Source organism: Alexandromys fortis, unplaced genomic scaffold (genome assembly GCF_014885135.2).
Source record: "Alexandromys fortis isolate MF-2015 unplaced genomic scaffold, M_Fortis_MF-2015_v1.1 scaffold_245, whole genome shotgun sequence".
In the NCBI taxonomy this organism is placed as follows: domain Eukaryota; kingdom Metazoa; phylum Chordata; class Mammalia; order Rodentia; family Cricetidae; genus Alexandromys; species Alexandromys fortis.
Genome location: NW_026068139.1, coordinates 1,462,891 through 1,487,579, shown reverse-complemented (window position 1 = coordinate 1,487,579; position 24,689 = coordinate 1,462,891). Strand labels below are relative to the sequence as shown.

At 37.3% G+C, this 24,689-nt stretch overlaps 1 protein-coding gene across 2 annotated transcripts in view; it reads right to left on the bottom strand.

Annotated features, from left to right (window-relative positions):
* Positions 1-24,689, bottom strand: part of Cwf19l2 (CWF19 like cell cycle control factor 2) — a 96,602-nt gene that overhangs the window by 58,237 nt on the left and 13,676 nt on the right. The window contains exons 2-9 of one of the 2 annotated variants that reach the window (XM_050126590.1): positions 18,222-18,484; positions 16,400-16,510; positions 15,030-15,152; positions 9,230-9,340; positions 8,234-8,353; positions 6,816-6,906; positions 2,758-2,873; positions 965-1,623 (exon numbers count right to left, since the gene is read on the bottom strand). In XM_050126590.1, coding sequence (XP_049982547.1) covers positions 965-1,623; positions 2,758-2,873; positions 6,816-6,906; positions 8,234-8,353; positions 9,230-9,340; positions 15,030-15,152; positions 16,400-16,510; positions 18,222-18,329 — 1,439 coding nt within the window. In that variant the 5' untranslated portion in view covers positions 18,330-18,484. Of the gene's footprint in view, positions 1-964; positions 1,624-2,757; positions 2,874-6,815; positions 6,907-8,233; positions 8,354-9,229; positions 9,341-15,029; positions 15,153-16,399; positions 16,511-18,221; positions 18,485-24,689 lie in introns of those variants that run through there. The other variant, XM_050126591.1, reaches the window with a different exon arrangement.

Here is a 24,689-nt window from a genome sequence, read left to right as displayed (position 1 = left end):
ATGTCCAGACACACTAATAGGTGTCAGCATTCCTTCACTGACACTTTCTTACCACTACTTGATCACTCAGAAATATTTCTCTTCCAAATACATAGGGATGATTCCTAAATTCTTTTTCTCTCCAGCTAATCATGGAATTCATAAAAAGCTACAAATTTCTTCTAACATCAAATTAACTAATCTGAAAAAAATAAAATCAGACCACAGGGCCTGCATTCCATTCCTGTATTATAAGTACTAGAAATCTACAATGTCAGAAGACATAACAGAAATGAAGCAATTCAACAACCTGATAGAATAGTAACAATGTTTGTATGGAAGCTTTGCACACATGGCTCATCTACATTCAAAGGAAACAAGACTAGCACATTGTGCCCAAATGCTAAGCAGTATTAATGATATCAATACTTAATGACATCACCCATTGGCAATTGGGGACTTGAAACAAAAAGGCACCCATGTAGTTTGACTTCTTCTACTCCCTCCAATGGTTATTCAATCAACATTTTTCCTTTCAGTGGCACATGGCAAGAGTGTGGAGGTCAGAGGACAATCTTTAGTGTTGGTGCTACCTTCTGGGTTGTTTGAAACAGAGTCTCTCGTTTTTTGTTACTGTACACATTAATTTTCTCTAATTCTTGCCATGGTTATCCAGTCATTATAACAAAACTTCTGCTTCAGTTTCCAAAGGCTATCTGGCTCATGAGGTTCAGCGACTTCTCCGTTTCCACCTCCCATCTTTCTGCTGGAGCACTAAGTTTATAGATACATACTGCTATGCCCACTATCCCCAGTTATCCCCCTAGAGCTTTAATCTATTTTAAGGATTTAAGTGGAAGTTAGTCCTTATCTTTAAGATACATTTTTTCAAACCTCCAAAAGAGTCACCCCTATGACAAAATCAAGTTTTGTATAATCCCACTCAAGAACCTAACTGAAAAAAATACAAATATTTATAAAATACCCAGAAAATGCTGCCTTTATGTTCTGCAGATGTCCTCTTCTTGGTGGGTCACCCCTCAAGCTCTCAGCCTGCAACTGTTCTCTCATGTCTCCTGGAGAGTGCTGATCAGCACTGCGGCTCCAGGTTTCCAATGGCTTTTGATCTGAATGCTTTCGGTCTCTTCCTTGCCTACCACACAGGCTCCAGGAAGTCAAATTTTCTTCACTGTTCTCTGTGGGTTTTTGAAAATCACAATGCAAAGAAGCCTGAGCCACTAATGTAGAAGATGAAGTAGATGGCTCAAAATTTCTCCTCTTGTTGTGAAGCGACAGTTCATCCTCATCAGAGGGTCTTAAGAATTTAGGTCTCAAATTTCCAGAAGATTCTTGCCTTTGTCTTAGGGCAGATTCTCTTATACAAGTTTCTAAAGATCCAGACTGGTTCCTTGTGTCAGGGCCACTAAACTCACAGTCGCCAATGCTCCTCTTTGCAACCTCTGTAGCAAAATGTCTGTCCTTTGAGTCCTTCTTACATTTCACTAAGTCTGAAATGCTACTTGTTTGACTAGGCTGCGTACTATCTGAATATGCAGGCTTCCTCCACCTTTCCCGTCCATAATCTTCTCTTTTGCATGCAATTTTTTCAGCTTCTTTTAATTTTGACTGGAATATTTCCATTGACTATAAGAGAGAATAATAACATATCTACAATTAAGAAAGTGTATTATGATGCATTGTTAAATGGCACAATAAAAATACCCCCCCACCAAAGTAGACACAACCATAAAAATCACCACAGACCAACAATACTTTAGAAAGTATAAGTAGATAAAAAAAATAATCAAATCAAATTAAAAGATTTCAAAAAGGGATGCACTGAGAACAAATGTTCTACACAACAGAGTATCATACAGACACTACAGATACAACTTATAAAAATTCCTAGAGTGACGGGGGAAAGTTTAGGTATACTGAATGAAGTAAATTCTCAAAAATCAGACTGACTGCCAGCCTGGGCCCAAGGACCCGGGATGGCCTTCGTATTTGTTGATTTTCTTGAACAAAATGGACCTTTTAAATGGGGATAGAAGGAGAAAGACTATTACAACTAATTCTACTCAAAATAAAAATCTTTGCAAGAACTTGACAGGGAAAGGATTATGCAAGTGGGAATTGATTGACAGACAAGGTATGCAATTAAAACATTACCTGAAAAGACATCATGGTGGCTTAAAAAATACATGCTAAAGTATAGTCACATTGCAAAATGCTATAAAATATGAAACTCTGGAGTCAACAAAACTTCAACAATGCCTATTTCTAAAGGTGTACTACAGAGAATCCCCTGCATTATTTAAATTTTCTTCCAATGAGAAAAATTCTACTTTTATATTAAACATACACACATTTCAAGTTTTATACACTTGGGTTTTACATTCATTGTGTAAATCTTAAAAAAAGTAGGCTAAGTTTGCAAGATGGCTCAGAGGCTAAAGGCAATTGCTAACAAGCATCATGACTTAAATTCAATACCTGGGACCCACATATATAAGATAACAACATAATAGAAGAGAGAAATGACTCCTTTAACTTCCACATGGGCCCTGTGGCATGTGTACATTCCTGAGTACACATGCAAAAATAAGTGTAAAACATTTTTAAGCAATATCCTTGCATAAGAAACAGAAAATTACTTAAAAGAATGAAGATAAATATAATATTATTTGATTCAAATTGCTTCATTATTCAAAAGAAAGATACTGTTTTCAAATAACTATGAAACAATATATATCTTCTTAAAGCACAAATACTTACTCCATATTTTTCAGCTACAATATCCACAAAATTTCTGTTTTCTCTTTGAGCTTGTTCTTTCATTCTTTGATAAGACTTTCTTAGCCAGCTTAATCCACCATCCTCTACTCCTGAAGCTAAATTCCAATAATAAACATCAGTCGTACTTCTACGGTGGTTATTTAAAAAAAAAAAAAAAAACTTACTGTTTCTATCACTTTTAAAGTATAAAATTAAATACTTTCCTTGATTAATTTAAAGTTATAATCACAATTAATATTCACCATACATTTAAATACCTACCTATAGAAGCTACAAAGGCTTGTCATGATGAAAAAAAGGAGAAACACTTCCTGGAAGTAAATACCAATTTAAGAGAACAAACATAAAATTATATATGTTAAGGTTAGTTGTTTGTTTAATGAGACAGGGTCTTACTATGCAGCCCCAAATGGCCTGGTAGACCAAGTTGGCCTTGAACTCAGAGATATCTGTGCCTCTGTCTCCTAAATCCTGGAATGAAAAGCATGAGTCATCATGCTTAGCCTAAGCATTATTCTATGGAATTTTCTCTGATCTTCCAGTTAGACATATATATGTTACAACCTTCCAGTTGTAACATATATGGGAATTGCCCCTCCCAGAAATAAGAAATAAATGTACACAGTGAAGAAAGCAACACAATAAATAAAGTTATAGAAGACAATGTCATTAAGTTAAACCTTAGTTGTGATTAGCAGCTATGAACATTTGAATGCCTTCAATGAACTGTGTGTGTGTGTGTTTTGTCCTATTTTCAATTGATAGAAAGAAATTTAATTGATTACTTAAATTAAAACTCTGTTCCTGATATTCCCTGTTCCAATAAGGACAGCTTTAGATCCTGCTAGCTCTAGAGTCAAGAAATACACACAAGCTCTTGGAGACAAGCACAAGAATCTTCATATCAGAACAGCCTACCAACAGCCCAACATGAAAAGTCAAAATCAGAGAGGGACACAGGGATCATGATCTATTCTTAAATGGACAACTACACAGCCTCGAGAATGACTGAACTAGTTATTCATAACAATATGGAGGAACTTCAAATGTGGACAAAAGAATTAAAAAGATTAAGAGCACAAATCATCTTTGGTAGAAAATAGGACAGTGGCTACCCCTCCAGCGAGTTACTAGAAGGGGATGAAAACGTTTCTGGGGTGTTAAGACTGCTGCTTCTCCATAACACTCTATGACACTTCATTCTGTTTCACTTGTGGTTTAGGTACTTTTCTATGTATGTCAGCCTTTGAAAAGAGGCTTAGGAAGGAATAGAGGTTAGCAGCATGATGTGTTTTCTTTATCAGATGATCCAAGAGTTCAGTTCCCACACTTATATAAGTTGGCTCACAATTGTCTATAACTCTAGCTCCAGATTTGACATAACTGGTCAGCACTGACATTCATAACACCCCAACTTCACATTGCATAACTAAAAGTAACAAAAATATTTTTTAAATTTAAAGACAGAACTAAAAGCAAAACTGATTTTTAAATTATATTCATAGTAACTGTATTATTTTACTCAAATCTCAACATTTACTAAGCAATCTCTTCTAATACAAAGAGGTCTTTCTTTATAGATCTGTAACAGTTTCTGATTCAAGCCCAGATCTCTAATGATGGCACTTTTCATTCAAAATGTTATTTCACTTGGGCTTTTTTACTTATATAGCATATATTATATACTGTAAGCAGTCAAGGAACTTAGCCCAAATCTGTGGTCAGCATAGTTATAAGTGAAAACCCACAGCAATTTATGTCTTTATTAATATTCCGGCTACATAATTAGAACACTGATCAAATAACAAATGGGCATCATGAAAATCTCTCCTCAACTGTCACTATGATATTAGAAGTTCAGAGAGAAATTTAGGAAAACAAAATTAAGACTGCTTTCCCTATGCAGCTCTGTGTGAAACCTAACTGGAATAAAAATCAGTTAGGAAACAGTCTTATCAATGTTATCACCAGGATTGATACTAATATACTGCTGAGAAATTACCCAGTTTAATATGTTAAAGGAAACAGAACTTGCAGCAGCATCCTCAGATTCAATCACGAAGTCCTTAATTAAATAGTTAACATTCTCAAAAACCATAAGCATAGTTCTACCCATCTGTGCTGAAAAAAAGTTCTATCAGTAATTACAGTAAATTCAGAGGTATGGTACACTCAATATATAGCTGTATCCCACACCTAACTTTTTGAGTAAGTGTAAAATTAAGTTTTAATTTCATGGTTCTAACAAGTTATGCTATGCTATAATAAACAAAATACAACCAAACACTAGAAATCTCTCCATTTCTCTCTAAACACAATACAGAGGAAAAAAAAAAAAAAACAATAAACTAAGCCACCAGGAAACCTAGACTTCAGTCTTGCTGCTACTACTAAATACAAAATATTTAAAACATCAAAAAACAATCCATTCGTCTTTGAATTTTCGCATCTTCAGCTAAATAAATATCCAATCAAACCACCTTTAAAGGTTCTGACAGGAAAGTCCAAAAAGAGAAAAGGAGGAAGAATTGACCAGAACTTACTGAAAAAGCCCTAAATCAGTGTCCACTAAGCACATGAAAAACTTCAGTCTTCTCAAAAATCTGCAGTAATGAATGCTTCAATGTGAATCTGTGGCCTGGTCCCTTAGTACTTACATGACTACAGACAAATCGCCTGACCACTCTAAGTCTCAGACTGAGCTAACTCATCGTTCCCTACCTATTAACTTCCTAGAAAGCTGTGTTTCAAAGAGGGCTTTGTATGACTACCATGACTATTATCTAATCTGGCAGAGACATTTCTGTCCATGCAAAAAGAAAAAAAAAAAAAAAACAGAATAAAACGTGCTGCTGTAGAATAATCCTTTTGTTCACTATGAATGAAGATTTGCTACTCAGATTGGTTTAACGAAAAGCTGATTGGCCAGTAGCCAGGCAAGAAATATAGCTGGGACAACCAAATTAAGGACACTGGAAAGGAGGGCAGAGTCAGAGAAGCTGCCAGGCAGATGCAGAGGGAACAGAAGATGAACATGCCATGTTAAAGAAATATTGCCTTGTGGAAGAGTATAAAAAAGGAATATGGATTAATTTGAAATATAAGAGCCAGTTAGTAACAAGCCTGAGCTGTTGGTTAAACAATTACAATTAATACTAAGACTCTGAGTGGTTATTTGGGAACAGGAGGTCAGGACAGAAAAACCCCATGTACAATACACAAGTGCTATAACTTAGTAAAATTACTAATTAAGAATTCTAAAGATGTCTTTGAGTGGATTCAGTGGCTTCATGCCCACACAAAGAATCTTTAAGAAACAGCCAAATAAAAATGAGTTATAAATAAAACAAAATATCTTACTGATAAATAACTAAAACAAAAAAATCATTATTTACAATATTATTTTATTCTGGCTAAATTGTATTTGAACTTATCACTGAATTGGCAATACTGAGCACTAGTGATACTCAAAAGATTTTGCCTCCATTGAGTAGAAAACAATAGTACTCTCCTCCTAAGAACAACAAAAATTTTGTGAATCCTGATGAATGAGGAATTTCTAAAAGCAATAAAATTGCATCATTAATGTTCATACATTATTTGCATAAATTTTAACTAAATACATTTTTGTATTTTGCTATAGAATTTAACAATTTGAATGCAATATAAAGTTTCATATAACCATGATTTGTCTTAGCCCATTTAAAAGAGAAACTTGCAAATGATGGCTATTATGAACAACATATACTGAATTATCTTGCTGTAAAATACATAATAGTAAACTTTCCATAATGACGTAAGATTTCAAAAGACTGCAGATATTTCATAAGTATTTTGTCATATATAAACTCAAGCCATTCTCTTAGGAACATTAAACTTTAAGAATTTGTACTTTATTAGTATATATTACCTGCACAAAATAGTGGGTTTCATTATGACATTTTCACACAAGTACATAACATACTTTAACGATCTTTACTATGTTCATTATTAGAAACTGAGATATGTGCACAAGTCTACAAAAAATATAAAGATACCTTTAGTAACTGCCAGTATACAATTTTCTGACGGGAGACCTGTCCCACCATCCTTCCAGTATGGATTCAATTCTCTTTCAAGCAGTTTGGACTAGAACAAAACATTTTGAAAGGTTAGAATGTAAAAGTCAATCACCATGGAAATGACTAAATCATTTGAGGTGGCTAATTGTTGGATATAAAAGCGTCAACATATCATGTAAAAATCTTAAAACATGTTATGGAACTTGCCAATAACAATGTCTAACAATGTCATGTGTCTTTGTTGAACACCTACTATTTCTCAGAACCATCAAGTCTACCTCAGAGACTTAGACAAGATATCCCAAAACTTAGACAAGACATCCCAAAAATCATGTCCTTCGATGTTCCACACAAGTAGCAGCTAGATTACAGTACAATTCCACACTTATATTTAAAATTAGACTGAGAAAAAACAAAAAACAACACTGACCACAGAACTCTCAAAATCTCTTGCTACATTTTTCACTTGTTGATCTATATTACATTCAGGGAAATTATAAGACAATCTCTGAAAGCATTTCTATACTTTGTGGTCTCTAAGGATTTCCCATTGTTTTCAGGACATCAGTGTGAAAACAACAGCATAAAAATGCTTGTTTAACACTATGACGTTCTAAGCATCTTGAAAGCATTCTTATAAGTAATTTATGTATACACTGAAGCTCAGTTGATAGTTCAACTGTAATTCATGAGTCAAGTAACAGATAATAATTGCTCAAATACATTCACATAGATTTATGCATCTAAGATAACTTTTAAAAGATAATTTTATGTACCTGTGTTTAGATGTAAATATGTGAACATGTGTACAAGAGCCTGCCCAGGCCAGATGTATTGGCTCTCCTAAAGTTGGAGTTACACATAGCCATGAATCACACACTGTGAGTTCTGGGAATTGAACCTGGGTCCTCTGGAAGAGCAATACATGCTCTTAACCACTGATCCATCTTTCCAGCCTGAATCTAGTATACATCTCTAAAAAAAAAAAAAAAAAAAAAAAAAAAAAAAAAAGTCTATTTTTACTTTAATGTGTATGAGTGGTTTGTCTGCATGTATATCTGTGTGCCACATGTATGCAGAGCCCCCGGTGGCCAAAGGTGGACAATAAACTTCTAGAACCAGAGTTATGGATGGTTGTCAGCTGTCATGTGGGAGCTGAAAACCCAATTTGAGTCCTCTGGTACAGTAGTCTGTATTCTTATTGAACATCGCTCAAGCTCTAGGATGCTTTTAAATAGCTTTTCTACAAGAAATTTACTTTTTAAAAATTAGTTTCACATTCCTTAGTTATCACTGTTATCAAATACCATTTAAAAACATGCCTAAATAGTATTACAAATAAGGTATTTATTTTAAGGCAATTCAAAATGAAAACAATGAAACTGCTCTCTTACCTGCTCTAGTGCTTGGGCTTTCTCCTGCTCTATTTTCCTTAGAGTTTCCTTTTCCGCTTTGAGTGATGATGAAGACACAGTTTTAACAGACATAAAATCAACAGTCATCCACTCATCCCGCTGTTTAAAAGAATGAAGACATTTTAATCTGTACTTAAGACCTTCTTAATATCAGAGACTGCAGGCACCAAACAGGAACAAACATAAGTGGTTAGCCACTCTCAAGAAGCTTCTTGTTTTTGCTATGCCTTAGTCATTCCCTTATAAAAGTGCAGTAAAGAACTCACCATTCAAGTTTGTTTTAAGGAGTAAACAAAATATATATAAAAGGCAGCCAATATAGGGTCTGGCACACACAATGAAATGTTAGCTCCTGTTCACCTTCCCTCCTGTATCTATGGCTAATTGGGTAAATTATAGTCTTTCTTAGGCATATGAACCAGAACTCAAAATTTACTTGCTATTGACCTATAAGCATTGCTAAGCAAATTGCAACATAAAGGGAAGAGAAAGAAAAGCTGAAACTGACATATCCAGGAGATTCAGAGACTTCTAGTATTTGGTAAATCCATTAAAAGAGGAAAATGCCGGGTCTAGAGAGATGGCTCAATGGTTAAGAGCTTTGCCTGCTCTTCCAAAGGTCCTGAGTTCAAATTCCAGCAACCATATGTGCTCACAACCATCTGTAATGAGATTTGGTGCCCTCTTCTGGCCTGCAGGGATATATGCAGGCAGAGCACTGAACTCATAATAAATAAATAAATCTTTAAAAAAAAAAAAAAAGAGGAAAATGCCAACAATCACCGGGGAGGGAGCCCTGAAGGGCTGCAGCACAGATAAGCATCTACCTTCCATAGCAGAAGGCTAGTCTGAACACCAGTGGAGAGGCTCCATAAACTACTGTAAAGTATAATTCTCCTAAGGAAGTTATAATCATCAGTTTAATATCCATTTGTACTTAGAAGCCTTTTCTCTCTAAATCAGGTGGGTGCTTACCTGCATAGTGTGGCTATCACATTCTTTTTCTAGACTTTTGTCTTTCACTTTCCAGGTCTTTTCTTTGCCAGGTATCTGGGAGGGAACAGCCTCAACCCACTCTTCAGAGCTCTAGAAACATTTACCATATACATAACATTCACAATTTGCATACATATATAAAATTCTGATGTTAAGTGGAAATAATTCAGCTTATTACAAGAGATACTTTCATTGATTTTCCCTTTTGAAAATAATATGGGAATACCTGAAGAAATAACATGAAAATCCTACTTTGGTTTGAGCCCAAAGACATACCAAATTCATTCTTTCTCTCATGAGATATATCAAAAAATAAAATAAAAAGCTAGGAAGAAAAGCACCAAAGCAAGGCTCAATTTCTACCAACATCCAAATGAACTCATAAGTTTGTCTAAAGAGCACCAGGGAAATAACAACCATGTAAAGGAGTTCACTGTTTGCCCTAAGTGTAAAATTTGGGGATTTCCCTAGACCTAAACTGCAGAGACCTCTAATAACATCTGGGTTGGTTACCCTGCTCTATCACTCTCCACCTTATTCTCTTGTTAAGAGTCTCTGAATGAACTTGGTCTCAGCAGATAGTAAGACCAAGAAAACCTCCTGTTTCAGCTTCCACACAGTGCTTCAGTTATAGGCATGTGAAGACATGCCAGTTTACACGAGTGCTAGTGACTGAGATTTATTAGGGTCTCGTGCTTGTACAGCAAACACTTTTACCAATTGAATAGAGACCCCGAAAAAAACTGATGCTCTTCTCTCTTCCATGAAATTCCTCAAAACTGCCTAAAAGCATTTTTAAATATTTGTTTGTATGCTGGTTGGTTTTTTTGAGTCAACTTGAGGCTAGGAAGGAGCCTCAGTTGAGAAAATGCCTTGAGGAGATCCAGCTGCAAGGCATTTTCTCATTTAGTATTCATTGAGGGAGGGCCCAGCCCATCGTGGGTGGTGCCATCCCTAGGCAGGAGGTCCTAGGTTCTATCAGAAGTTCTGCTGAATGGGCCAGGGGGAGCAGTCAGTAAGCAGCTCCGCTCCATGGCCTCTGCATCAGCTTCTGCCTCTAGGATTCTGCCCCGTTTGAGTTCCTGTCCTTTTGTGATGAACAGCAATGCTGAAATGTAAACAAAATAAACCCTTTCTTCCCCATCTTAAATTTTGGTCATGGTGTTTCATCACAGTAATAGAAACCTTAAGACAAACTGGTACCAGCTTCGTGGGATATTAGTGGGACAGACCTGACCATGTTTTGGTGAGGACTGTTTAAGGACATTGGAACTTTGGGCTAGAAGAACCAGTGAGTACTAAGAGCTCAGTGGGACACTCTTTATAAGCTTGGAAGATAAGAATGTTAAGAACAATGCAGAAGATGGAGGCCTGACTTGTGAAATTTCAGAGAGAAGTTTAAAGGGCCATGTGTTATTTTGAATTATGATCCTGTGGTTCTGGTTACCTGGGGCTGAAGAATGAGTTGTGATCAAGATAGCAATATTACTAAAGCAACATTTTGCTTTCCTAGGATACTGGATGCTGGCTCTTTAGAGCTAAGAAATTAGTGGTGGTTAAGAAGAGAGCAGTCACTGAGGTGAAGTCTTCTAGGAAATGTTTCCTGACAGCATAGGGAAGCTATGTTTAAGAGGCGGCCAAGGTTGTACCTCGTGCTGGCATCTGGACTTGGATATGTGTGAGCGTCACCCAGGTGGTACTGGTTTGAAAGGCATGAAGGTTTCATGGAAAGCAGCTGAGGTTCTGCACTATGCAAGGCAAGGAAAGACCATTGGTGAAGGTGCAGTCTCAGTGGCAGCTGAAGGTCCAGGACTGAAGGGGTCATGCAAAGAAGTATGAAGAGAGCCTTGTAGAGGCTATTGGTGAAAGTGCAGCCCAGTTACAGTGAGAGATTCTAGGATTTTGAAGATGCCAGTACCATGGAATGACCATGAGGAACAGCAGAAACAATGGATTAGAGCCAGTCAGTGAACAGAAGACAAGTTGTGTGTGTGCAGAAGGCAGAGCTAGAGAAGTGATCCAAGCTCTTTGGAAGAGTTCAGAAGATCATGAGTGGATCCCAAATACTGAACAGTTGAAATTATGTTTTGCTTTGATAGTGACTGTATTCTGATTTCTCCCTCTTAAAGTAAGAACATTATTTTACAGGAGTCCATAGTTGAGAGACTTTGAATTTTGAAAAACCTTGGATTTTAAGAATAGTTACTATAATTTTAATGTGTTTGAATTTGTAAAGACAGTGGAACTTTTATGTTCTTAACGTGAAATCTTGGGGATAAATAATAAAGGAAGACTTGGGGTTTAGTAGTGATGTCAAGTTGACAAGGGGTCAGTTGTACTGGGTGGTTTTTGTATGGTCTGTGTGTCAACTTGACAAAAGCTAGAATCATCAGAGGGAGGAGCCTCAGCTGAGGAAATGCCTTTTTGAGATCCAACCATAAGGCACTTTTTCATTTAGTGATCAATGGGAGAGGTCCCAGCCCATGGTGGGTGGTACCATCCCTGAGCAGCTGATCCTGGATTCTATAAAAAGATGAGCTGAGCAAGCCAAGGAAATCAAGCCAGTGAGCAGCTCCCTTCTATGGCCTCTGCATTAGTTCCTGCTTCCACAATCCTGCTCTGTTTTGAGCTACTGTCCGAATTCCTTCAGTGTTGAAAAGCAATGCTGAACTATAAGCCTAATAAATGATTTCCTCCCCAACTTACTCTTTGGTCATGGTATTTAATTGCAGCGGTAGAAATCCTAAGGCTCTGTGTGTGTGTGTGTGTGTGTGTGTGTGTGTGTGTGTGTGTGTGTGTGTGTGTGTGTGTAGAACATGGTCTAGATATCCTGGAGTTGGAACTACAGTTGGCTGTTGTGAGCCACCCAATGCGAGGGCTAAGAACTACTGGACTTCAGTACTCTGAAAAAGGAACAAATGCTCTTCTGATGTGGCTCTAGCCACAAGTATATCTGTGATATAAGAAATTCGTAAAACATATTTACGTACTGTCATATTAATTGCCAACTGTTTCCCAAAGCAGATTCTATTTACTCATTCATGCCTTATTTTGTATTGAAATGCCATAACTTATTCATATTTGCATATGAATAAAATAAAAATATTTACATATTTTTAAAAATAATCATTTCATATATAGATAGATATAAAATAATCATCATATATATAAAGTAGATACACACACACATAGTTCCAGCCTAACTCAAGTTTATATTGTCAAGTCACTTTAGTGCCTCACGGTTCTTGATGCCATGCACTAAAATGGGGATTTACAGCCTGAAACAATTGGCACTTTTGGGAGTTGGGGGGGAAAGAGGGCCAGTTTGCTAAAATGAAGTAAAATAACAATGATGTTTGAGTTCTGGTGTGTCCTGTTACAGGAATTCTAAAGAGAGAATTTTCTCTGTATGATCAGTGACTTGACTTCATTAGTTTGAGCCACTGGGAACTTTATCACCCAGTTCCAACTAGTACAGAAGCCACCACCACCTGCAATTTCAGTTAACTAGACACTAATGAAACTAGAGTTCACCTTACTGATCCTTAATTGATTTAGGTAGTAAGTTCTATGACCAAAGAAACCACAATCACTTTTGCCAACTTTGGGCCCACTCTAATAACCAGACCACTGTTACCTTCTTCATACACTCCTGGAGTTTTTTTTTACCAATTAACAATTCCTACACGCAGGACAAATGATCTCTCGTCTTACCTTACCAAAAAGAGGTCACTTTCGCTTTCTATTTCCCCAACCCCTGACAAAATTACTTACAGTTGTGCTAGATCTAGCCTCCTGTTAACTGCTCCTGCTGCTGGTAGGTCCTCCTCCAAGGATTTTGGTCTCAGTCAAGCCACCAACCTCTCTCTCTTTCTGATTTGCTTCCAAGTAAGGGCTCTGATGGCCTAGAGATGTATGAGCTTAAGCATTTCAAATCCCTTTCTTTTTGGACGGGGGCATTTCCTTGCCTTATGTACGATTACAGCAGCAATTCACCCTCCAACTCCTTTTCTAAGACAGTATTACTGAAAAAGTAATTGCTCAAACAGTTCTCTAACTCATAACTATCATACACATTAATCTAGTGACAATTCTTCAAACTTCATAAATGGCTGCCACATTTCCAAGCTCAACAAAATATTCCAGTCTTTATCTCCAGAACTTCAACTCTGCTGATCACTCACATTCAAAATTTTCAAGATGTTCTTCAGTCCAACCCTCAATGTTTACTTTTTATTTTCTTTCTATATTCTCCATCCTTTACTCAGATTTTAAGCACTCTTGAGGTTCCACCTTCTCACTAATATAATTTTTATTCTCTACACACTCTCTTGCCCCCATTATATTCATTCTCATCATTTTAATTACTTTTTCTTCTTCCTTTATTTATTTGTACAACCAAAGCTTTAGTGACTTAATTACCATCTTGAGTGTTATGCTAAACTCAAGAACAATAAATCCTTCATTTCCACAAAGCCTGTTTCGCCTGCTGAATTACTAAACTGAGTTACCTGGCATCATCAAGTCAGGAATTACAGGATCATCTTGCCCACCCATCCAAGCTGATTTTCAACTCCAAAACACGAGTCAAATATTCCATAAAGCAAACACTACATCACTGCCCTGTGAGCATACCTCAATTCCAGCCCCAACTACAGTTCTAGCCAAAACAGTTATTTGTCAATGAAACTGACAATGAAGTCGAATGGGCTGATGTAAAAGCAAAGAGAACTGTGAAGACATTGTCAGGATCTAGCTGTGTGTTGAAAAGTGGAATTCAAAAAAAAAAAATTGGACCAATTAGGATTATAAACTCCAATTCCAATTCCATTTGTTACTGGGATTAAGCTTACTCCTATATTTAAATGTCTTACCTGAATATTTATACCTGAATAATACGTCCTTCTGACTTCAAGTCTGCTAAATTGTTTAGTTTCTATAACGTGCAACAAAGGATTTCAACTAACACATATCCCCCTTTCCATCTTTAAAACAGGAGTCTTAAATCATCTTATTGTCACCTTCACAATTTAATCACCAAATACATCTCTAGGATCCCCATTTTCCCTGCTCTCCTTCCTTCCCCAGTCTCTCTATACACCACGCATTTAGAGTGCTACAGGGAAACCTGATCATAGCACTTATCTTGCAAGGTTTCCTGTCACTAAGACTATGTAATCTCTCTTAAAGATTCTAATAAAACCCAATTTTGTCTGGAGAAATAATCATCCCTAAACATTTTTTTGCCATCACTTTCTACACTAACCCCTTTCGTCTTGAAAATAAGTTATGACAGATTTGGCTTGCTTGCTTTTTTTCTGTGTCCTCACAGAATTGAACTGGCTACTCAACACTCTCTTCTTTTTAGCTGAAAAGATAAATAAATTCTACTTTGAAGATTTAGATGTTACTTTCTGTGACGAAAACTGAAATACCAAAGAAAAATAGATTCCAGTGTTTTAAAACTCTGCTCCCTTATTTTTCTAACACAATTCTTTGCTGCTTTGACTTATAATTTCCAACTACTTTTGTACAAGTAGTTTTCTCTCCTTCCCATGTAGTACTTCAGTATTGGTGTGCACCTTTCAGTTTCCCTGCACAGTTCATTACTTTACATCTCCAAACAACAAAGATCAATAAGTGCTATCCCATTTTCTAAAACCAACAATCTCCATTCCAGGAGCCACATGGATGTCTTGTAAACACTTCCTATCATAACATGATTCCTTCCAGTCCGCTGCACTGCACAGGTGCAGGGCCCGGCACAGCGCTTACTCACTGAGGAACTGTCAGTTGACTCACTCTTTTCTTCACGTTTCTGCTTCTTGCTCTTCTTTTTTTTCTCTTTCTTCACTCTTTTTGAATGCTTTTCCCTTTTCTTCTTTTTCTTCACAGAGTGTTCCTAATAATTTTGAACAAATATAAACATAATTTAATATTACCTAATTTTAATAGTAAGGCATTTTGAGTGGAATGAAAAATCCATGCTACAAAAAACTTTACAACTTTCATGAAAAGAAACAAAAATCATGACTATCCAGAAAAAAAAATTCTCTAAAAAACTTGCATACTTTCTGTAAGATGAGCACTACTAATCAAAGTAGTAGTTCAGATTTCTTACCAGAGAAGATATGAAAAAAAGTTTTGATTAATTTATTTGTATGTGACAGGTATTATCAAATAAATATAGATATATACATACAACCATTAAGTTTTAGTGAAAGGCAGTGCAGGACCAGGACCACAGAAACTAATAAATATAAACATTTAAAATTTTCTAAAAAACAGACTTTTTTTATTCTTACAAGAAAAAAAGTGAGTGGATGAAGGGTATAGAATCTCAATTAAATCTTTCCATAATGTGTATGAAGATCAAAATACCAGTGTCCTCTGTAAATATAAATAATAAACATCTGCCAATTAAAAATAAAACAAACAATAAATAAATAAATAATCCTACACCAATTGTGGGGGCACGTGCCAGAAGGCAAACTTTTAAAGCTTTGTAAAGGGAGAAAAGGAGGCTCAATAAAAATAAATAAAATAATTAAATAAATAAAAATAAAGACATGAAGCTTAAAACATGTACTTTCAGATTTAGAAGCTTTCTACAAACAGTCCACAGATTAATAACTAAATCTATCAGCCAACACAGTTAACAAAATTTTTTCATATCATAATGAACTTGTGGTGAAGACAGATATTTTGTGGTCTAACGAGATAAACTTCAATAATGCTAACCACCTGATAGTGAACATATTACTGACAATATGAATTCAATCCCCAGAAGGCACAAGCTAGGAGAGAACTGACTCAGGCAAGTTGTCCTCTGACATGCACACATATATCATCACACACACACACAAGAAAGAGAGAGAGAGAATACATAAACATAAAGAAAGAATTGTCCCTCAATATTAAATTGAAACATACTTTAAAAAGAAGAGACATAAGCTAGGCATGGTGGCACATGCCTTTAATCCCAACACTTGGCAGACAGCAGCAGACTGATTTCTGTGCTTTTGAGGCCAGCCTAGTCTACATAATAAGTTCTAGACCAACCAGGGCTACAAAGAAAGACCCTTCCTAAAAACACAAATCAAGAAAATAAGCCCTATTATTACTTCAAGCACAACTGGTAATATTCACCTGTGAAAACTGTTCAATTTGCTCATTCACATCAGGTAACATCCATGTATCTTCACCTCGAAATTGCTTAAGTTCCTTGCACCTTTGTTCTTTTTTGAAATTACTTTTAGCCTACAAGGAAAGAATACAAAGGATAAGGTGACAATTGATAGATCCACTTTTCATATATAAAAAGAAAAGTTGGTAGCACTTTCATATAAAGATTTCTAATGAATAAATGGTCTATTTTGACAATAAATTTGTTTCTACTAGTATAAAAAAAGATTTATTTAAAACCTAACACTAGCTTTTTTTTGGAACTACCAACCTTTAGTAAATCACGGTACAAATCACACACAATGTCCTGCCCAGGTCTAGCCTTTGTCCTCTCTCCCTGTCACAAATATGACTTGGAATCACTTTAAACTTCATCATTCCTGGGGCAAGTTCTTTAGGAAGTTATGAAGCTGAATTTTTCCATGCCTTTAATAGGCAATATCTGTACTCCAACACTTTGTCTCAGAAAAAAAAAGTTATCTTCTTAAAAAAAAAAAAAAAAAAAAAAAAGGATCAGCCGGGAGGTGATGGCACACACCTTTAATCCCAGACGGCAGACACCTGTGAGTTCAAGACCAGCCTGGTCAACGAGCTAGTTCCAGGACAGGCTCCAAGTTTACAGTGAAACCCCGGCTTAAAAAAAAAAAAAAAAAAAAATCCAGGCGGTGGTGGTGCACGCCTTTAATCCCAGCACCCGGGAGGCAAATGCAGGCAGATCTCTGTGACTTCAAGGCCAGCCTGGTGCTATTTTCAGGACAGGCTCCAAAGCTACAGAGAAACCCTGTCTCAAGAGAAAAAAAAAAAAAAAAAACCCTAAAAAAATTAAAAATAAAAAAAGAAGCAAAAAAAAAAAAAAAGAGAGAGAGAGAGAGAGAGGATAGGAGCTGGAGAGATGGCTCAGAGGATAAGAGCACTGACTGTTCGTCCAGAGGTTCTGAGTTCAATTCCCAGCAACCACATGGTGGTTCAGATATGGTGCCCTCATCTGGCCAGCAAGCATACAGACAGAACACTGTATACATAAAAAATAAATCTTAAAAAAAAAAAAAAGAAAAGATCATACTGCTTGTTTCTAGTCAGTGGTCAACAACAGTCAAACAATACAAGGTTTTCTCAAGTAGTTTCTTCTGCTTACTCATTCAGCTCTCAAATGTCAAAACTCATCACAGCTTACAAAGAATTTCCTACCAAAACTGCTGGAAATACCAGACCAACAATAATAAAGAACATTATTATAACTATTGTGAGTTCAATGAATAATCACAACGATTTACCTATCCAAAACTAGCTGCTCACTTATTCCCTTAAAATGTGACTTGAAGAGTCATTCTTCCTGTCTTTTCTATTTCTTTTCTACTATTTTTATATGCACTCTTTCACCTTAAACCCACCCTCCCCGAAAAAAATAGCTACCAAACATTCTGTTCTCCAACTAGGGTTGGAGGAATCACCAGTGTATTCAGATGCCCTACTTCCAAATCAGCCGCTGCCATGACTCGCTACATAAAAAACTGAGCAACCCAGGCGGCAGAAACGTCAACAGATGGCGTAAAAGCTAAAGAAACTGGGAGGAAACCAGTCGCATCTCTCGGTAAAGAAAATGAGCAAACGGAGCCGGCCAGAGCATTTAGAAGACACTGCACTGGAGAGAGACCACAGTCGAAGCAAGAGAGGAGGAGTCTCGACTCTCCAAGATCTCTGGGAGTGCTGACCTAGCATGTAGGAAGTTCTCAGTGCAAGCACTAGTTTTAAAAGGAAGAAAGAAAGCCCTGAAAAGCGGCGGTACCTGGCGTAACACTTCAGCCCTGGCAAGTCGGGTCTGTTCTTTTCGGTCTTCGATATCCGTAGCACTTTCAAATCTTACACCGAACGCCGCCATAGTTATTACTGTCATAAAGCGAGGACGCCGTAAGGAAACCTCAGTTTGCGACTGTCGTAATTCAGAACCCAAATCCAGATTTTCATAGTAGTAGTTCAGGGCGTTACTATGCCAACGGAGCAGGCGCAGATTCAGAAAAAGGTTTAGTAGCCTGGAAGCCTGCTGGAGGACTGACATTTTAGGAGAACTGGATTAGGTAAACGCTGACTTAATAGCAACAGGAGTTATATATAATATCAAAAGGAGTTAAGCATCCTGCACTATATTAACTCCTTTCTTGCCTAGACTCTTAAAAAAATTCAAACCTCAACGTTCTTTTCTGACTTCCTGTGATGGTGCACTAGGCTAAAGGGAAGCTGGTAAGAAAATCAGGAGAACATAGGGGAAAAGAAAATGGAAAAAAAAAAAAAAACTTCTTTTAAAATTTAGATTTTTTTTTTTGAACGCTATCTTTAAATATACTGAAAACCGAGTTCAGAGAGATGGGTCAGTGGTTTCAGGTGCTAACTAACTGCAAAGGACTGAAGTTCAGATACAGAATACAAAAGGAGATTCACAACTCTCTGTAGCTCTATTTCCAGGGGACCCAACATCCTCTTCTGGACTCCACAGGCACTGCACCTTTGTGCTGCACTTTACGTACAGGTAGAGAAAACACTCATAAAAGATATTTTTTTAAAAATCTATAGAGGTGGAAACTTAATGTTGCGCAAGCCTGGCTACAGGAAGAGTTCTCATCACCCTGAGAAAAGATGCATTGGGTGGCAGATAAAGAAAACAGAACTTTATTGTGTTTCTTGCGTCTTGCATAAGTAAGTCTCTGTATCAAAATACTAGTCCTTATCTATACTTCATTTGATTGGTTCACAGGGATGGTACTAGGAAAACTGAAAGGAACCATTTCTCCTTTTACCTCTGGCAGCTAAGCAGAATTTAAAATGTCCAAACCCCTTCCCTTCCCCAAGTGCTATTGTTAGATTTGATTTATTATGCTTGGGAAGCTGCACCCTTTCAAATACACCTGTGCATCTGAATCAAGATAGTGGATTGGAAGAGCTGTTGCAACTGCTCACCCAGTACCAAAGGCATCTAGAAGGGCATGTAATGAAATTCTACTACTCAGTCTGGTGGTTTTCAGTAATCTGCCTTTTCTGTTAAATCGGAAGTGCTTTGAAAGTTTATTTTGTTGTTAATGAGCAATACCAATGAGCTCTGGCATTGAAGAGTGACAGGAAATGAAAATGTAAGGAAACTGAAAACTATATTTTGAAAATTTCCATACTTTTCTTCCCTGTTAACCATGAAATTATTTATAAAGGGTGGTAACCCAAGGTCTGGTTCCACAAGGGGTCCACCTAAGGCCTCATCTGGTCCCCTTGGAGGATGGGAGATGACTGAGGGTGAGAAACTGGTACACCATGCAGAGAGATGGGGTATAAAGTTTATTTAGTGGTTTATAGAAAGGGAAAGGAAGGAGAGAAGGGGAAGAAGTGGAGAGGAGAGAGAAAGAAAGAGAGAGGCTGCTTCTCCAGAAGACAGGCAGAGAAAGAGTGGGCACGGGCTGGGGGGGAGGCAGGAAATTGCTAAAGAGGGGAGCAGAGCTTGTCTCTAAGGGATAGTGTACCTATATGACAGACCAGGCCAACAGATTACAACAACCCATCCCAAAATGCACTAGTTATGAGAGACCAGACTGAAATTGTTACAGCTAAGACAGAGGTGCCTGACTCTGCGTAGTATCTCCATTAATTCCACAGGGTTTGCCCTGCTCCAACTGTGTAAAGAAAAACACAGGTAAGGCCTAAGCCCTGTTAGACCTTGTTCTCTTTGAGGACAGTCTAGACAGGCTCATAGATGTTGAATTCTGTCCTTCTCGTGAGTCATAGAGTTGAGCCATTCATAAGAGCCACCCTGTAGCTATGCTTTCTCTTTTCCCTCACTTACTTCCATTGCTGGGCCTCCTTCCAGTTTTTATTCCCACCTAAGGCCTTTCCATGCCATTCATATCCCAGGTCAAACAAACATCCCTTTCCCTGATCACAAAGTGTAGTGTTCCCATCTTCACACTACTCCCCAGATATTCTCACATCATGATGTAATGCTGCTATAGCCCTCTAGCTCTACTTGAAGTTGTTTTTACTGCCCATTTTCTTGTTTCCTTGATAACTACCATATGTGAGTTCAAGATCTTGGGTGAATGGTTGAATTTACATAAATAAACTGCATATATCTGCTTATAATTTTAAAAGTTTCTTTCATATTCTTTGTAATTCTTGCAAAATCTAAAGAGTATTAATATAGACTCTATACTTTAAAACAAAGTCTGTGGATGAAGAAATGGCTAGAGGTTCTGTTCATGTTGAGGCCCCACACTGGGTTCCCAGCACCTACACAGGCCACAAAAATCTGTAACTCTAGTTTCATGGGATCAGATGCCCTCTTGTCATCTTTGTGGGCAGTGCTTGCATGTAGTATAGTTACATAGAGTTAAAAATTCATACACATAAAAGAAAAATAAATTAATTTAAAAAGTTTTAATCCTTGCCAAATTAGACAACCTGTTTGAACACAATTATTTATATGAAACAATATTTTGGAGAGGTTAAATTTTGTCATATGTAATACAAATGTCAAACACAATAAAGACAATCTACAAAATTGCCCATAAAATAAAGGTACATAGGTGTTTTAAAACAACATTATTATACAGTAACATGCACAAATTAACATGCAAGGTATAGAAGGATATTCAATTTCCTTCTATACACACACACACACACAGAGAGAGAGAGAGAGAGAGAGAGAGAGAGAGAGAGAGAGAGAGAGAGAGAGATTATTTCTTAGAGGATGAAATAGAACCAGTTAGGATGACTGTAGTCAGACTGTTCACTTGTTTCCGAGCAGCCCAGACCTGAAATAACCACTCAGAAACTTCATTAATTACACACTGCTTGGCATATGACTCTAGCATATTCCTAGCAAGATCTAACATCTTAAATTAACCCATTTCTATTATTTTATATTTTACCATGAGGCTCATGGCCTACCAGCAATATTCCAGCTGGTGACTCGCATCTTTCTCCTCTGGCCACTACATGGCTTCTTCCTAACCCCGCTTTCTCCCAGCATTCAGTTTAGTTCTCCTGCCTAGCTCTACTCTGCCCTATCACAGGTTAAAGCAGATTCTTTATTCATTAACCAGTAAAAGCAACACATATACAGAAGGACTTCCCAGGGCTGGAGAGATGGCTCAGAGGATAAGAGCACTGTCTGCTCTTCCAGAGGTCCTAAGTTCAATTCCCAGAAACCACATGGTGGCTCACAACCATCTGTAATGAGATCTGGTGCCCTCCTCTGGCGTGCGGGCATACATCGAGGCAGAATGTTGTACACATAATAAATAAATGAATTTTAAAAAAAAAAGAAGAGAAAGAAGGACTTCCCACATCAGATGACCACATGTCTTAGCTCACATGAATCCATCTGATTTTGTTTCCCTGATGGTTATCAACAAAATTCCTTATTTAGCTTTGAAATGGTCACAGTTTAGAGCACAAATCACGTGGCTACCCTAAGAGTAATCCTTTATTAATTCCTTTCTAACACACAGTTGGTTGTCTTTAGGTAGTCAAAAGCCAAGAAAGACCAAGAATCTTTTCTGACAATATGATGTAGCCAATAACTGAGATTTGAACATCTGTTTCCCAGCAACTAATTCTTTGATAATTTCTGAGGTAATAGTGTGCATTCAGTGCACAATTTCTAAAGACAGAGTTGTTAGGTTAAAAAATTCTGCCACTTATTTTGTCATGTCACTTTATAGTCTGCTTCTTTTGGTTTCGTAACTGTAAAGTGGTAACAACTCTGTATGCCTCTAACTTCTGTGAGAATCTAATGAGATAAAGGATTTGGAGCTTCCAAACTAAGTGCTAAATTCAGGGCAGTATTATTCAGACTATTATCTCCTAGTCAGTGACGTGAGGTCATATGTCCTAGTCACCTTGGTCAATCTGATACAGCCTAAGATCCTCTTAGAGGACAGCCTTGACTGAGGAAGTGTCTAGATCAAATTGGCCTGTGAGCAGAAGTGGGAAGAGCTTCCTTGGTTAGTAAGTGATGTATAGGGACCCAGCCCACTTTGAGTGCTATCATTCCTTGTCCAAGTGATCTTGAATTATATAACAAGTGAGCCAAAAAACAAAGAAGCAACGTTTCTCCATGTTTTCTGCTTTACATTCCTGTTCTGACTTCTCTCAATAGTGGACTGTGACCTGGATATATAAACCAGATAAATCCTTTCCTCTTTTAAGTTGCTTTTGGCCATGGTCTTTGTCACAGCACTAGAATAACACTAGAGCACCATGGTACACTACCTTTTTTCTCTTCAATCTTTATGGCGTTGTTGTGAGAACATATCCTGTTCCTCCAGCCAATAGCCTTTAAGATACCAGCCCACTTGAGCATGGTCTCTAATACTCTAAAAGCAGTTTTAAATTGTATGCCCACTCTTTTGCTTCTGGTTCCCATTTCCGGCTGTTATCTGTGACAGTGATCTTTAAGTTTTTTCCCTTAAATAAATAACCCTTTTATTAATTGTATTCTGAAATGGTACGGGATTATTTTGTTACTTCCATCATCATGGCATAAATGCCTTCTATATTCATTGCATTCTTGTTACAAGTTCTGTAGAAAACAACTGAATGCTATAAGCACATTTTTCATTCCGTGGCTTAGAGTAAAATTTATGGTTTAACATCTTTAGTATAAAGGAAGATCAAAAAATTAGTTGAAAATTCTCACAAGTATGCATTTATTTCATGTGAGTAATGTCACCAAATCATGGAGTAATTCACATTGTTATTTCAATACTGTTTTTGAAAATTTTTGAAACATTCATGTTCTAAAAAATATTTTTCTTAATGATACTTTGGCTAAATTACTGTGACTAAACTGCTATTTGTCTTTCTACATTTATTTCATTTTAAGCTTTTTCTCGTCTGTAATAAAAATTATTATGGAAGTTGTAATTATTGTAGGAAGAATGTAAGAGTATTCATTGTGTACAGAATCAACTCAGTCAATAAACCATCTACTGTGCTAGCCTCAAAACAAATGTTGGGAAAAGAAACATAATCAGTGTGCTTAGCTTATTAGGTGGAACGATCTATGAGATGTAAAGATGTTACAAAGAATTTTTTTTCATAAATCTCTAAGGGAGACTTGCTGGCACATACCTGTGAGGCAGAGGCAGGCGGATCTCTGGGAGTTAGAAGCCAGGCTGGTCTATAGAGCTAGTTCCAGGACAATCTCTAACACTACAGAGAAACCCTGTCTCAAAAAAACAAAATAAAACCAAATCTCAAGAAAGGTTTTTATGTTTTCTTGAATTTTTTTCTTCCTCCGGATCACTTACATCTTAGCAGGTAGCCAATCATGACATAAAAGACTTATTGTGGAAGGCGCCCGCAGAGTAGCAAGCAATGCAGGCACCCACAGACGAGCAACGCAGGCCGCAGGCTGCAGCCCAGACTGTCAGGGACTGGCGTGGTGGCAGAGGACACAGGCGGCAGGGACCAGCGCGCAACACCGAGAGCAGATCGCCCCACTACAATTAAATCAAAGAGGTAGGCCTTTGGTTGACGAGGTCCCTGGCAAAAAGGGAGCCGGGTCCTGTTCCTGAAAACCCTTCTGAGGGGTGAGAGGGTTCTTGGCCCCCGGCAGGAGTCAGGAAACAGAGCAAGGGCAATTAGTAAGAGAAGCCTCTGGCCAGCAGAGAAACCTGATCCAATTTTAAAAGACCAATTAGATAGCATCGAAAGGAGGAGATGGGCAGGCGCCAAGGCAGAACTTCACCCAATAATCTGAAAAATAACATGAAAACACCAGAACACAAAGGTCTTACAACAGAAGGACTTGAACACCCTAACACAGAAGAAGTGGAAAAAATTGACTTTATGAAAGCAATAGAGTCCCTTAAACAACATGTAAAAAACACCCTTATAGAAATGGATGAGAAGTATAACAAAAAGTTTGAAGAATTTAGTAAATACGTACATGAGACGCTGGGAAACCAAAAAAAATTAACAAACAGGTAATGGAAACAGTTCAAGAATTGAAAACTGAAATGGAAGCCAGGAAGAAAACAAAAATTGAGGAACAGCTGGATATGGAAAATCTAGGTCAACGAGCAGAGTCTACAGAAACAAGCATAATCAATAGAATACAAGAGATAGAAGAAAGAATCTCAGATCCTAAGGACACCATAGAGAAAATAAATGCACTGATCAAAGAAAACAGCAAAGCCAACAAATTCTCATCACAAAACATTCAAGAAATATGGGACACAATAAAAAGACCAAACCTAAGAATAATAGG